Source organism: Etheostoma spectabile, chromosome 4, assembly GCF_008692095.1.
Source record: "Etheostoma spectabile isolate EspeVRDwgs_2016 chromosome 4, UIUC_Espe_1.0, whole genome shotgun sequence".
Classification (NCBI taxonomy): Eukaryota; Metazoa; Chordata; class Actinopteri; order Perciformes; family Percidae; genus Etheostoma; species Etheostoma spectabile.
Window position 1 is genome coordinate 8,937,324 of NC_045736.1, and position 13,994 is coordinate 8,951,317.

Below are 13,994 nucleotides of genomic sequence, written 5' to 3' on the forward strand. Positions count from 1 at the left end.
GGGGTTGTGACATCACAAAAAACGGAGGAGAAGACAGTGTGTGTGGGAAAACGGGGGAGGAGCTAGAGCCGAAAGAGAGCGATTGAGAGGGAGGGAGCCTCAGAGCTTGAGAGAGCGAGCGCAAGAGAGGACGCTACTTTCATTGAGAGAAAGAGTTAAAGACAATAAATACAACGGCGGAGGCAAATTGAGGGGAAAGAGATAGTAAGATAGGGTGAGCTTCACGTGAGAGAAAGAGCAGCAGCAAAGACAGAAGGAAAGTAAGAGAGAGAAAGAAAGAGCGAGAGAGAGAGAGAGAGAGAGAGTAGTGCAGTGCAGTGTTGCGCTGGTCCACTCGGTTATCTGTCTCCATCTGAGTGCCATCTGTGTCTCTGGCTCTGGCCTTCGCCACAACCGGAGCTCACATATGTGGGAATGCAAACACATGCCTGACATATGAAGGCGTGGAGTCACAAAAAGAGACAAAAAGGAAAGGATAAGAAAACAAATCCCCGCCACTGCAACTGACTTTCTCAAAGGACTGAAGAGTGGACTCTACTAGAGTGGAGGTAGGAGAGAAGAGTGGGGTTTTTAACATGGAATTTGTGTCTGCGTTTTTTGTGTGTGTGTATATTTTCAGAAAATTATTATTACTATTTGTAAGCGAGTAAGTGTGTTGCTTTTGCAAAGGATGCATTTATGTGCGTGTGTGCGTCTGTTCCATCCTAATTCCCAGTGCTGCTCTGTACTGCTGTACAGATGGTGCCTCCTCCTGTTCTCTTATCTCTTCATCCTTATCTTCTGAGGTAGGAGGGATGAATGTGTCTGCCTGCTTCCTTTTACCAACGCACAAAAAACTTCCGCTGCCATATGGACAAGCTGATGATTGTCTCTGAGACTCTTTTTTTTATCTGGCTGTTGAAGTTTTTATATGATTATTTTCTCTAGTTTAGCTTTTACGGAATATTTTCTCAGGGGAACTGCATAAAGGCAGTCCAAATGTTCCCTTTTTCTTTTTCTGGTTTTGTCACGCCAAATGGGTCCATTTTAACTGGCAACTTTCAGTATTTGGCATCATAGGGTAACATCTGTAACATCCTTTTTTTTGGAAAAGGATGCTGTGGCAATCTGCAACTAAGGTTTAAATGATTCTTCCAAAAAAAGCAAAAGCAACTACACAGCCTGGTTTAGCAGCTAAAACATGGAGCCTTCAGTTGTTTTTTTTCATTGTTCAACTAATCCCCTTATTTGATTCAACTTGTGGCAATCAGAAGAAAAGTCGAATCCACCTGGAATGATTATGACATGTGGGAACAGACTTTTTATTTCTCCTATATAAGTTATACTTGTGTGCAAATAATCAGAGACTGCTACATCAACCGGATAAATAAACACAGCAGTGCGATTGGCTCTGTGTGTGAAGGAGATTATCTCGCTCAACTGTCATCTACTCAGATAGTAATCAGTTTTTCCACATGGCAAGCAGAGCAGAAGAAAATAGGTAGAGAAGACTTGTGCATCTGTTGTACAGTATCCTGGACATATGGGAAGAGGAGGGAAACTGCTGTGTCTGTCTTTCATGCTGTGCCTACATGTTACACAACACCGAGATCAGAGGGAATGCGGATCCCAAAAGTGCAAATGTCACATTGTTGCACTATGGATATTGTGTATCAGTAACTTGAGTTACAATGTTGGAACACCATTTTCTACAATACTCATCTACAGTACCTTGCTGGGGAGAAAGTGTGTGGCTAGAGGGAGGAGGAGGTGTGTGAGGGAACAGCCCATAGAGAAAAGGCAGAGAGACCTGGCTAGTGTTACGCCAGACCAGACCAGTCCATCAGGGAGATAGGAGCGACTTACTGTCGGCTGCACAGTCTCAAACTGGAGACCCCTGTCTGGTCTGCTGGACACTGTCACACTCCTGACAGCGGGAACTGTTCTGCATCTGCATTGTGTGTTTGCGCAAAGATCCAGCTCATGTGACGTTTGTTTTAGTCAGACATTGGATCTATTCATTTGTGTCAGACAGTTACCGTTTTTGTCCTGGATTTATGTGGCTTTGAACTTGTTGATCACTCACTTGATAAATGTGTATTGTTGAGTCTAAGGAAGTGAATGTGTGTGTACCAGGTGTCTTGTAGAAATTGTGTCTGCTCAAGTACAAGGTTGTCTTACAGCTCTTTGTAACTCTTCCCCCGTCTTTTTGACCTCCCTGCCAGCTGTGAGTTTTTCTTCTGAAAGTGTAGTAATAAATGGAGAAACACAAAACCATGACCCTTGCTCACCATGCTACTATCTGAAGAATTCATGCGCAGAATACCACCCGCCCCCAATTTTTTTTTTTCTCAACACACACATGTGCACACACACGGAACAGAGCAGCTGCTTCAAGAGTTTGATGCAGGAAGTGCTCTATTAGTTCCAGTGGTGAGGACTGTGATATCTGGCCCCAGGGGTTCAATGAGAGGTTGTGTGTTTGAATGTGTGCTCGCCTATGTGTTTGCGTGTGTGTGGACATGAAAGGGTTGGGTCATTTACTCAACAGAAACAACTCAGTCACTACAAGTAGCACAATGAAAGATTGTTTCATCACCGGGAACGTCTTCTGACAGAATAAATGGCTGTGTGTGTGTTATGAGTGTGCAGACGCATATCTGTGTCAACGAGCATCTAACCACCTGCGCCCTCTCCCAAAAACCCCAAATCCCCTATTGCAACCCCACTGAAGTTGTATGGGAGCCCCTCTCCTTGTGCTAAGTGCATGAGTCAGAGGCCTCTTGCAGGGGTCTAGTGACCCTTTGCTGGCCTGAGAGACCTGCTCAGTGACCCAAGACAAGGACTCTATTTACTGGGCTGTTGTGGTCTCAGAGGAGAGAGTATCAGCACATGCTTTAAAGTGACATCAATTGAATTCTTCAAACGACTCAATTCTAGGTCTGAAATTGAAATGAATTGTCTGCGTGAACACAAGAATAATACATTGCATATAATGTATAATGTACAAAAATATAGCTGCTAAGACGTTACTCATCCAGCGCGCACAGTGCGACATGAGCATTCTACTGGTGTTGTTTTTCAGGCCACCGAATGTATAACTTCAATATCTGTGGAAGCTTTCTAGTTATCGTCGTGTCCACCGATTCTTGAGAAAAACATCTTTGTATAAAAAGTGCAAGCTAGTTCAACTTTGGTCTAATTATTGGCAGCAGACACTCACTTTGTCCAAGCTTGTTGGCTGTCTCGCTTTTATATGTTGGATTAATGAGAGGATTAACGTAACTCGCAGTCAACAGGTACAAGTTGTGTTTTTATCAGTGTGTTGAGCAGTATTAGGTGCGCTACGACATTACACTCAGTCATTTGAATGTTGATATCACAAATATCATGTAAGCAAAAATGTTTAACCAAGCAGGCCCAGATAAACAGAAGGAAAAGCAGCACTCTGTGAGCCTCTTTGAAAAACCAACGCTGCAGGATGCATTTAAACTGGGCTCACTTTCCTGAAAAGACAGTATAATTTTTACAAAGCAAAACCCAAAAGGCAAGACTTGATACTAAAGAGGACTTGGAAGAGCAAAAAAAAAATTGTATGTGCTTGTGTTGTTAGGTGTGTGGGTGGACAAGAAATGGGTGGTGCAGTCTTTCCATGTATTGTCTGTCATAGTCATTATTTTCTCTCTTTCTCCATATTCCTTTCCCTACTTTCTCCTTCTGAGAAAGTGGAAATAAATGGGTGCATTGTCACAAACAACTCTTCTCATCTGGCTGGCCGAGACTAAAAATGTTGTAGTAGACCATTTTATGTTGGAATAACCTGTAATCGTGAAGAAGTGCGCATGCTATTAAAACATATACCAAAAATGCAGTGCTCTTTAACATATATGCGCTCAAACCCATACACACGCAAAGCGATTACACTAATTAAAAGACGTCTCTGCCCACACGTTCACAAACACTCATCCTCCCCAGCTATCTCTCTGTCTTCTTCTCATTGTTTTGAGCACAGCTGGCCTCTTTGTTTCACTTATCTGTCTCTCTCAGCGGTTGTTGAGCTCTGGTCTTTCATACAGCTGGGCTAAGCTTACACACAGCTCTGTTCATGGACTCTATGGACCGTTACCTACTGCTCAGCTTTGATTCACTGCATTGCCAAAACCTGAAAGTGACAGCCGTGTAGCCAATGCTTGGAAAAAAGGATCATGTATTTGTTTTACTACAATACAGTAAGTAGTATTGTTTGTGGCTTTTTTCCTGAGCTTTGCTAATGTGCTTAGTGACAATGACTCACTTTCAGGGTGTTTCACGTTGACTTACAATTCATTTTTCTGAAATTCCGATCAGAAAAACGCCACAACATTGCGCACCCTGATATACCTTGTGACATGACAGGAGACATCAAGTAGTACTATTTTTGAAGTCTGAAAACTGAATGTGGAGAAACTCCCACCTACATGTTCATTGTAAGTCTCTCTGGATAAAATGAACCTAAACGCAAAGTCATTGCGGCAACGCTCTCTGTCTGGGTCACAAAGACCGTGTAAATGTCTTCAGCATGGCCCGTGGTGATAGCAACATCTGGTTGGACCTGAGCCCAGGCCATTTGGCTGTTGAGGCCTCTGACACCTGGTCTGAAACAGGCCAGTCTTAATGGTTGCTTTGTTTTCTCATGCCTATAGCTCGTATTTGTTTTATGGACTACCGTAACTTACTAGTTCAGAGCGTGTGTGTGAGTATGCTACGTCTGCCCAAGTACGGAGCAGAGGAAAAACAGTGTTTTGCCTGGCTGCAGGTTAAGTTGATTGTCTGGGTTTTTAATGTATAGGAGCCAACCAGTCTTAATCCTCTAGACACACATGATGATATACATTTACCCTGTGTCGGGGGGCTTAATAAGTCTGTCCTGACATCATATGATTTGGTTTTCACCCTGAGAATTAAAGGGGAATTTTTTAAAAATACTTTAAAGTCATACTTCCATATAGCTGATATTTTTTTCATTTTGCAGTCTTGGGTTTATAGACTCACCGGGCTCATGATGATTGATGGGCAGGCTAACCAATTAGTTACGGAGAGGTGAGAAGGCTTGTAACAAGATAGGCAGATAATCTACTGGCCCTCGGAGCAGGGGAGCTGGTGTGAGAGAGTGTGTGTGTCACAGCTTTTGTGGTACTATGTCATGATTGACGGATTTGAATTGTCTCTGTTTTGTCACAGTTGTCATTTGTGTATGTGTGTGTACACGTGCCTCAGGCCGGCCATTTCACAGGTGTGTGTGTGTGCGTGTGTGCGTGTGTGTGTGTGTGTGTGTGTGTGTGTGTGTGTGTTACTTAGGGATAACTGTCCTCTCTCCACTAAGCCGATGACAGACCCAACACCTGGCAAATGGGGCCAACACAAACACACACACACACACACACACACACACACACACACACACACACACACACACAGACAACACAGACAACACAGACAACACAGATCCACTTCCAGCTCTATCCCTTGTGGCTCAGCTGTGTGTGACGCAGGCATGCGTCTGTGTTTAAAGTTTGTGCCACTCTGGATAACACATATCCCTTTGACCCAGTGACAGTGGAGCCTGTCACAGAGGACGAATGCAGCTACACACGAGTGTGTGTCTACGTCAAATACATTACATTTTACTACATTTACTCTACACATGCGCCTTCTTGTCTGCTTATTATTTGTTTTATTTCTGGGACATAGGGATCATGCTATTACTTTTCTTCCTTGTACCCTTAAATTTCAACATAGGGACATTGGAGTCTATTTAATAATTTCTCAACACCACAGGTTTACAGTTACAATTCTTCATGGAAAAATCAGATATTCTTAAGTGCTGTTGCTCCTGCTGATATGGTGGCAGGGTTTGAAAAAGTTCCCAACTCCAGCAATGACACACTTAAGACACATTATCTTTGGCTGTAGTGAGGTTACTAACGTAAAATGATTGTTCTCGCTATGCAGACTGTGCCAAACCTCCTCTCCTGCCTCTGCTTGCAGCATCACATCACTGTGCCACTTTTACAACTCATTCTTAGTTTTTTTATGGAAAACGTCTGTCTGCCTTGCCATCCCCACTTTAGTTTTTGCTCTCGCTCTGCCACTAAGTACATTTCCATGCCTGGTTCCCTTTTTTTTACCATGTGTTATTCTAGTTTCTCACTGAGTGACAAAGTCATGCGAGGACTACTCTCACGGTCACAGGGAAATGTCATGAGTTCACATTAGAAACACTTTTCTGCCTCTTCACACGTCTGCATGAAAGTCACAGTGTCCCTTCCTTCACCTATATGTCTATTTTCCACCTCTGTTTCCCTCTATTTTTCTTCCTTCAATTGTCACTCCTTTCTCTCCCTGTCTATGTGTACATCTTTCTCTTGCGTACCCCCCCCTTAATGTCAACTTTGCAACTTCCCCATCTCTCCCGTCCCTAGCAGAGTGAGGAGTGGAGTGTTGACATTGGGTTTTGTCCAAATATGTAGTCTATGGGGCTGGAAGGTGGTAATGAGAGCCAAGAAAAACAGCCTGGCTCTGAGTCTGACAACCAGGCTTGTCTTTCTGATGAAACCAAATGAAAACAGTATTTTTTTATCCTTGTTATTCCCTCCCTCCCATCCTTCTTTCCCTGCGTGCATCACTCCATCTCCACCTATGGCGCCTCTAATTTGCAGACAAAATTCTTATTAAAGTCGGTGCTTTTTCTGACCATGCAGAAGTGTAGACTTCTGCATGCTCAGTAAAAGTGTTACAGTGATAATACATAGGCAACTTCAGTAGGGTTTTAATTCAGAACCTAATTTAAATAAAATAATGCAAGAATGGATGTACTTTTAAATGACCTGGATAAACATAGATTTGTAACATGTAGCATGTCATTACATTGTAGACCAATATTTTGTATATTGTATCTAATGACCACTTACACAGACGTGAAGCACTGTATCACGGCAACAGTTGAGGAGGTGTCAGTCCCATGAGAGCAATAGTATAAATTAAGTTGATTGAAATGAACACAGGGGACATGTGTCTGGTGATTTTCAGACATTTGACAAACCGAAAGCATCTAAAATACTTGCATAGTCATTCAACACGTTGTTTCGTTATAATGCAATAACGACAACCTGACACTGAAAGATACCATCCACTGTCAAATTATCTGTTTTATAAGTGGATGAGGTTGCGTAAGTGTTGGCGCATGCACCCTGGTCTTTGCTCTGTCTGTGTGTGTGTGTGTGTGTGTGTGTGTGTGTGTGTGTGTGTGTGTGTGTGTGGGTGTGTGTGTGGGTGTGTGTGTGTGTGTGTGGGTGGAGGTCAGGAGGGAGCGCAGGAGAGAGGAACAGATGTGTGCTGTATTGTGGTGGTGTGCGTGGACGGACGGGGACCAGGTGCAGCCTTTGTCTCCCCGGTATTTAAGTCCACTCGCTTGCATTCAGCCGCCTCGTGCCTCCCCCCTCCCCCTCCCCCCTGCCCCCTCCCTTCCATGTCCTCCTCCACTCCTTGGAGGGAAGGCGGAAATGTGCGTGTGTGTGTGTGGAGGAGGGGCTGCCTTGGCTTAGTGGAGAAGGCTCCAGCAGCCCCTTCTGCACCCCCCCTCCCCCTCCCTCACAGGTGACTGTTGGAGGTCCCAGCTGGCCAGCTTTTGGCCGATTAGATCCATATGGTACAGGAGGAGGAGGAGGAGGAGGAGGAGGAGGAGAGGAGAAGTGCCCATCAGTTGCATGGGTGCTAAGGGAGCTGTTAGCTTGTCCTTGTTTTGCCCTGAGCTTCAAGACAATTCCTCATTTTTTCTTTATCTCTTTCACTTCATCCCTTTTTCCACTCCTTATATGTCTCACCATTCTTTCTGTTTACACTGGGGTTTGTTCTATTATCATTATCCCCCCTAGTTCATTTTCAAATCTAATGTTGGCCTACTCTCTGCTGTTTCAGTTAAGCTGTTGTTTAAAATTAGGGATTGTTTTTTGTTTCAAATGGTGCGAGTAGGGGTGACGGTTGACAGAAAAATGCTACACCAACATTTTATTAAACATTTGAATAGATAGTTAGAGAGTTGATTAAGTTTAATTTCTTGACACAAAGAGTAGAATGTGTGTGTCTGTGTGTGTCTCTGGGCCCGCATAGTTGTAGCATTGCACATGCGCTGAATTGTCTTTTTGCTGCATGATAAATTAGTCAGGCCTGTGTTACATCTTCTTTCACCTCATCTACAATGACAGGACAGAGATAGCAGTGTGGCACGATAAACACACACACAATCCTACATCACCACACACCCTCGCACAAACACACACAAACACAAACACACACACACACACACACGCCTTGTGACTCACAGCTGCCACAGAGTTGAAACTTCGGAGTTAGGGTTTAATAAGCTCATGGTTTAACTCTGAACACATTTATGTATACAGCACATCAAGTGTAATTTATTTTCACTGACTCAAAGTAGGAAATCCATCCTCACTTCACGTAAGGTGGTTAATGAATGTTCTCCGCAATTTATTTGTCTCGTCGTTTCCAATTTCATCATTTAATGGATTGCCTTCAGTCACAGCAGTGGCTCAGTGAGAATATCCCTCGTCTGTCTCTCTCTCTCTCTCTCTCTCTCTCTCTCTCTCTCTCTCTCTCTCTCTCTCTTTCTCTTACTGAACGCTCTTGGTCACTTCCCGAGACTCATTCTAAATCATCACCTGCAGGGGCAATTAAAGACGATTGAATGTTTTAATGCAGACGCGGGTCACCTGAAGCTGAACAAACAAGGAACACCTGGCTAGCAACAGCCATCACCACAGATGCACACTATAGTTTTCCATCCGTGCATTAACAACTGTTGTAGAAAGCAAATAAGTAAGCTTGAGTATATTACAAGATTATGTGTAGACCTGTATATCATCTGTTTAAGAAGCAATAGGAAGAACAGCAGCATGGAACAGTGAGCAGAATTTATAAATAATATGAATATTATTAAATGAGAGTGGATGAAGCCTTCTGGTTCCCAGCTTCATATTCAGGTTGCATTGGTCTGCTCACAGTGTTATCCCCTTTGCCTCAAAAGGTTGTCTCTATGCATCGTGGCACTTCCTTGTAATCCTGTTTATGTGTAGTGAGGAGCTTTGTGTACCTGGCCTTTGTTCCATTAGAGCAAAGATGAAAGGTGGCATTTAGGCCAGACAAACGCCCCACATCCTCCTCTAAGCCAACATTCACCTGAGTTAACATTGGACCACTTTGTACAGTATGTGTGTGTGTGTGTGTGTGTGTATGTGTGTGTGTGTGTGTGTGTGTGTGTGGCTGCTGTTTAACAGCTGCTTCCCCTGACAGTTCTGTGACTATATACGATGAGCTCAGGTGCTTGCAAGCTAGATGAAGTCATCCAGCAATGCACACTGTCTAACTGACAAGCAGAGGCAATTCTCTCTGGGCTGTCAGCACTACATGCACACACACCTGATGTCTCCTTTTTTGGTGAGTACCTCTGGCACAGCAGAGCCTGTCACATCTTAAGATGCATGACGCAGCTGTAACCTAATTTCTCAGTTTGATTCTGACATGGGATGCACAATGAGACATATGTACGACACATTTGTTGTGAATGTTTATGTTCTATGGCATCACGTGGACCTGTCAAACACAATTGGCCGACATGAAGCTCATACAAGGATGTGGACAAAACACTGTTCACTGCCACTGGAGAACTGTTGATGATGTGTTAACATGTCGACTTGTGAATGCTGTATAGCACAAGCTGACCAAATTCTACCCATGTGTACATATGAAATTGTTTACATGGTAGCAGTCTTGACATATGCCCCGTTGATTCTGTTATTGAGATGTCAGTCTAATTTCCTGGCCATACGGATGGAGTGTGCAGAGCTTTGGAACCGGTGTGTGTGCGTGCTGCAGGCTGCTTCCTGCGGTGCACTGGCAGACGGTGCATGTGGTGGGTACGACAGTCCAAATGTCTGCATAGAACCCTCCTTCCTGCCCCCTATGTTGGTGAACAGGTGGAGTGATGGCAGCCAGGCCACAGGGCTGAGAATGAATATGAGGGAAAGGGAAAGAGAGAGGACGAGAAGAAGAGAGGACCGCAAAAGGAGGGACATTCAACGCTGTATAATGAGTTGCCGACATGACAGATAAGTTGCATAGGGCAGATTGAGAAAGTCTGCAGATAGATTGACTCTTTTAAAGGCAGGCAAGGCTAAGGCTATTTTTATATGTGCATGCTTTTATATATATATTATGCTTTTGTAATTTAACTTTCCTCTGAATTCTTAATGCATTGCTTTTTGTATGTTGTTTTTGCACTCACATAATCTACAATGCTGTTTTTATTCATTCAATGGGTGTAATTTCTCCTTATCGAGTTCTCATGAGTTACCTACTGACAGCTTAAACCTTCCAAGTAAGCCTTTATAAACTGGGACCCTGTGGCTCAAGGCCATGCCGAGTTCATAGCTGTGAAAAAGATATAAAGGGTGCCATTGAAGCCAAAGCCCTAAAACCATGAAACCACATTTAAAAAGCTGCTCTCTGCTGACCCATGACCCGTGAGACCATGCTTGTCTATTAATCGTCCATTCTTGAAGCAGTTAGAAAAGTCTGATCCACTCTAAATGGAGACGGGACCCTGCCTTCATGGATCTCCAGGAGACAAAGACGGCTTCTGATCCCACATCTCCCCACCGCCACACCCTCATTTCACTTTCTCCATACCACTTATCTGGTGGTCTCATTCAGCGGCAATAGCATATTGAGAAGTTGCGTTTAACATTCAAAAGCTTTGCCGATCGTGTTAGTAAAGCGTGAAATAACTCCGTCCCTTTCTCTCTCTGTCTCTTTTTTCTCTTCCCCCCCATTTGCTGGGGAGCTCAATGAGGGGTCATTCTTCTCCCACACAATAGGCTTCTTCAGCATTTCTTCTGTTATTGATCTGAATAGTTGGGAGTGAGGGGCTAAACTTTAGACATCTGGCTCTTTGATGGGAGGAGGCAGGGTGGTTGGTGCCCTGACAGTATGCGTTGTATGAAGCAAAGTAGGCTGGGTGGGAGGAAGGTGGGGGGGGGGGGGGGGGGGGGGGGGGGGGGGGGGGGGGGGAGAGTTTTGTTTTCTGTTGTGTCTATAGAACAGAAGCTTTTGCATTGATTCAAACTATTGAGCTGATAGGAAAAGCAAAACATGTCTCATAATTTGTTTATTTCTCATGTGGGCGCTATGGTGAGTTAAATTCCTTCATTTATGTCTATAATTTTAAACAAAATCTTATCTTTTTAAACTTGTTTTGTACATTTGTGTGTGCACTGTTCATTTAATATAGAGAAAGTGGTATACTGAGGCAACATTTTTAAATGGGTTCTGGTTTTTGACCCACAGCTGATCTCTCTCTCTCTCTCTCTCTCTCTCTCTCTCTCTCTCTCTCTCTCTCTCTCTCTCTCTACAGACAGTAGAGAGAAGAAGAGCCCTGCCATGCCCGGTTCTCCTGTGGATGCTAAGACTCATTCCAGATCAGCCCCCAGCAGCAGCGCGAGCTCCACTATGCCACCCCTGCCTTCTGTCAACCCCAGCGGCCCTCGCCCGGCCTCCTTTTCCACCACAGCATGTAAGGGTCATTCTTGAATTCTTTCGTTGTGTAGTTGAGTTTCTTTGATATTATCCCCAGCAAGCCTGTGGCGTCACTTCTCGTCATTTCCAGCCAAATGTTTGAATTCTCATAAGCCAAATGTGTAGCTTGTGTTGTTTTTTTGCAAATGGCATCCTTCATCTCATTAGTGGGTTCATAGCATGTAACCACTTTATTGTTTTAATTTCTCCACCTCTTGATCTCACCTTTCCTCCCCAGTGACCAATGGGAATCATCATTCCCCACCAACCCTGAACGCAGTGCCATCTCCACCGCAGCGTTACAGCAACGGACCGTCCTCTTCCTCTTCCTCGTCGCTGGCCAACCAGCAGCTGCCGGCCACCTGCGGGGCTCGCCAGCTGAGCAAGCTGAAACGTTTCCTGACCACGCTGCAGCAGTTTGGCAACGACATCTCTCCTGAGATCGGAGACAGCGTCCGAAGCCTGGTTCTGGCCCTCGTTGTAAGTCCTTCTGTAAAAGATAATTATTGTAGAAAATGTATTTGGCATTTTGTCTTCTCTCCAAGACTTTTTTTTAAAAATCTTTACTATCCCTGTCTCCTAGAATTCGACAGTTACCATTGAGGAATTCCATTCTCGGCTTCAGGAGGCCACCAACTTCCCTTTACGGCCCTTTGTTATTCCTTTTCTAAAGGTAAACACATCTCCAACCTCCCCCTCTCTTTCCACATTTGCTTTGCATTATTCCGTTGGACTACTTCTTTTTTTCTGTGCTGCAGTATTTTTCTTCCCCCTCTCGGTTTAAGTTTTCAACCTTACACCCTATGGTTAGCCTGTAGCCCCGAGGAGAAAAACACCCTCACTTCTCTCGGCTGAGGCATTATTAATTGCAGAATAACAAGTGATGAAGAGATGGTCCTTGACATCAACCCAACACTCTTACAGTATGGTCTGAATAATCTATGGGCAATCACATCAATGCTTGTGAGTCATGATGGAAAAGTAATGCATTCATTAGACTTTGTTACTGTGTTTCCAGGACACAATGCAGTAGTCTATAAATAGGCATCTGTGTAGGTTTTCTAATTGAATAAATGGCTTCTCGGCAGTTCAAAGGAACTATCAAGATGTGCTTGTTGACTTGACAAGCAACAGATGAATGTGTGTGTGTTAAACAGCCTCTTGAGCCCCTTTTGTAACCAGGGGAGTCTGCAAGAGTATACATTTTAGGAGCTCCCCTCGGTAAAGCAGCCCATAAATCTTTAAGTCAGTTGTACCGCTGTAACTTCAAGCAGTCAAAAGTGTGTGCTCCTTTTCCACACTTACCTCTTACTCACCTTTGGAGCCGCTCCATCTGTCTGCCTGAGAGCGCTGAGACAAGAAACCTCTGTTCCCCTCCTTCTACTAATTTATTACGAGGGGGGTGGGGGTCCCCACAACTTAATTCCAACTCCTTGAGAGTAGTCTGTCTTAAGAAAGAAAGAAAGACCGAGTGGGGGAGAAATCGACAGATGGGACAAAGTCAGCGGGTAAGGAAGTGGAAAAGAGAGAGACGTGGGTGAAGAGGAGAGAGGGAAAAGTGGGAAATCGGAAGTGTGAAACATGCCTATAAAGTGTTCCCTTCCCTTTTTTATGGGTTTCAGTGTGCCATATGGAGCCGCTGTCCCGTTAAAAGAGCATTCAGCTGCCATGGCGCCGCCAATCTAGCATCTGCCCCGCTGAACCTCAGAGAGCCCTCTGCTCAACTGACACACAGCACATGTGTCCGCTGGCCAGGGCCCCAGGGAAAGAAGGGAGGCAAAGTGAGCATGGGAGACAGGCCAAAGAGACGGCAGTGGTGTAAGAGACACAGAGTAGAGAATTAAGCAGAGATATCAGTATCATTGGGAAGAAGGTACTCCTATAGAGAGAGATGCTGTAGCTGGTGAAGACAGAGCAGAACGGCTCAGATTATAGGAGATAGGGGCACTAAGTTTACAGAAATAAATTGGCTGACAGCGTTGCAATGTAGGAGAAAGGCAGAGTCACAAAATGAGAACGATATGGTTATTTAGTTGGTTTCTCAAGAAGACGGAGAATGAGGGAGTGAGGAAGCGGCGTAATTGCAAACACACCAGAGTCTGTTCCTAATTAGTGAAATGAATGGAACAAAAGCGAGATGGAAAGATAGGACGGACACAGTCACAGATAAATAAATACAAAAAGAGAGAAGGTAAGGAATGAGGGAGATGTGGAGTCTGTAAATCATCTGTTATGAAAAGTTCTAAAGCCTCAATCGTCAGTATAATATATGTGTGACCAAAGTATTGCGCTTAGTAACCAACTTCAGCAGCCGCTTAGCAAGGGAAGCCACAGCCACCATGGAGGCAGCCACAGAACAACACCCAGACCCAAATTGAGCCTTACAG

At 44.3% G+C, this 13,994-nt stretch overlaps 1 protein-coding gene across 3 annotated transcripts in view; it reads left to right on the top strand.

Annotated features, from left to right (window-relative positions):
• cbfa2t2 (CBFA2/RUNX1 partner transcriptional co-repressor 2) overlaps window positions 1-13,994 on the top strand; it is a 36,630-nt gene that overhangs the window by 15,417 nt on the left and 7,219 nt on the right. The window contains exons 1-4 of one of the 3 annotated variants that reach the window (XM_032513328.1): window positions 89-548; window positions 11,447-11,605; window positions 11,846-12,087; window positions 12,191-12,280. In XM_032513328.1, the coding sequence (XP_032369219.1) occupies window positions 11,473-11,605; window positions 11,846-12,087; window positions 12,191-12,280 (465 nt within the window). In that variant the 5' untranslated portion in view covers window positions 89-548; window positions 11,447-11,472. Of the gene's footprint in view, window positions 1-88; window positions 549-8,777; window positions 8,939-11,446; window positions 11,606-11,845; window positions 12,088-12,190; window positions 12,281-13,994 lie in introns of those variants that run through there. The other 2 variants (XM_032513329.1, XM_032513327.1) reach the window with 2 other exon arrangements.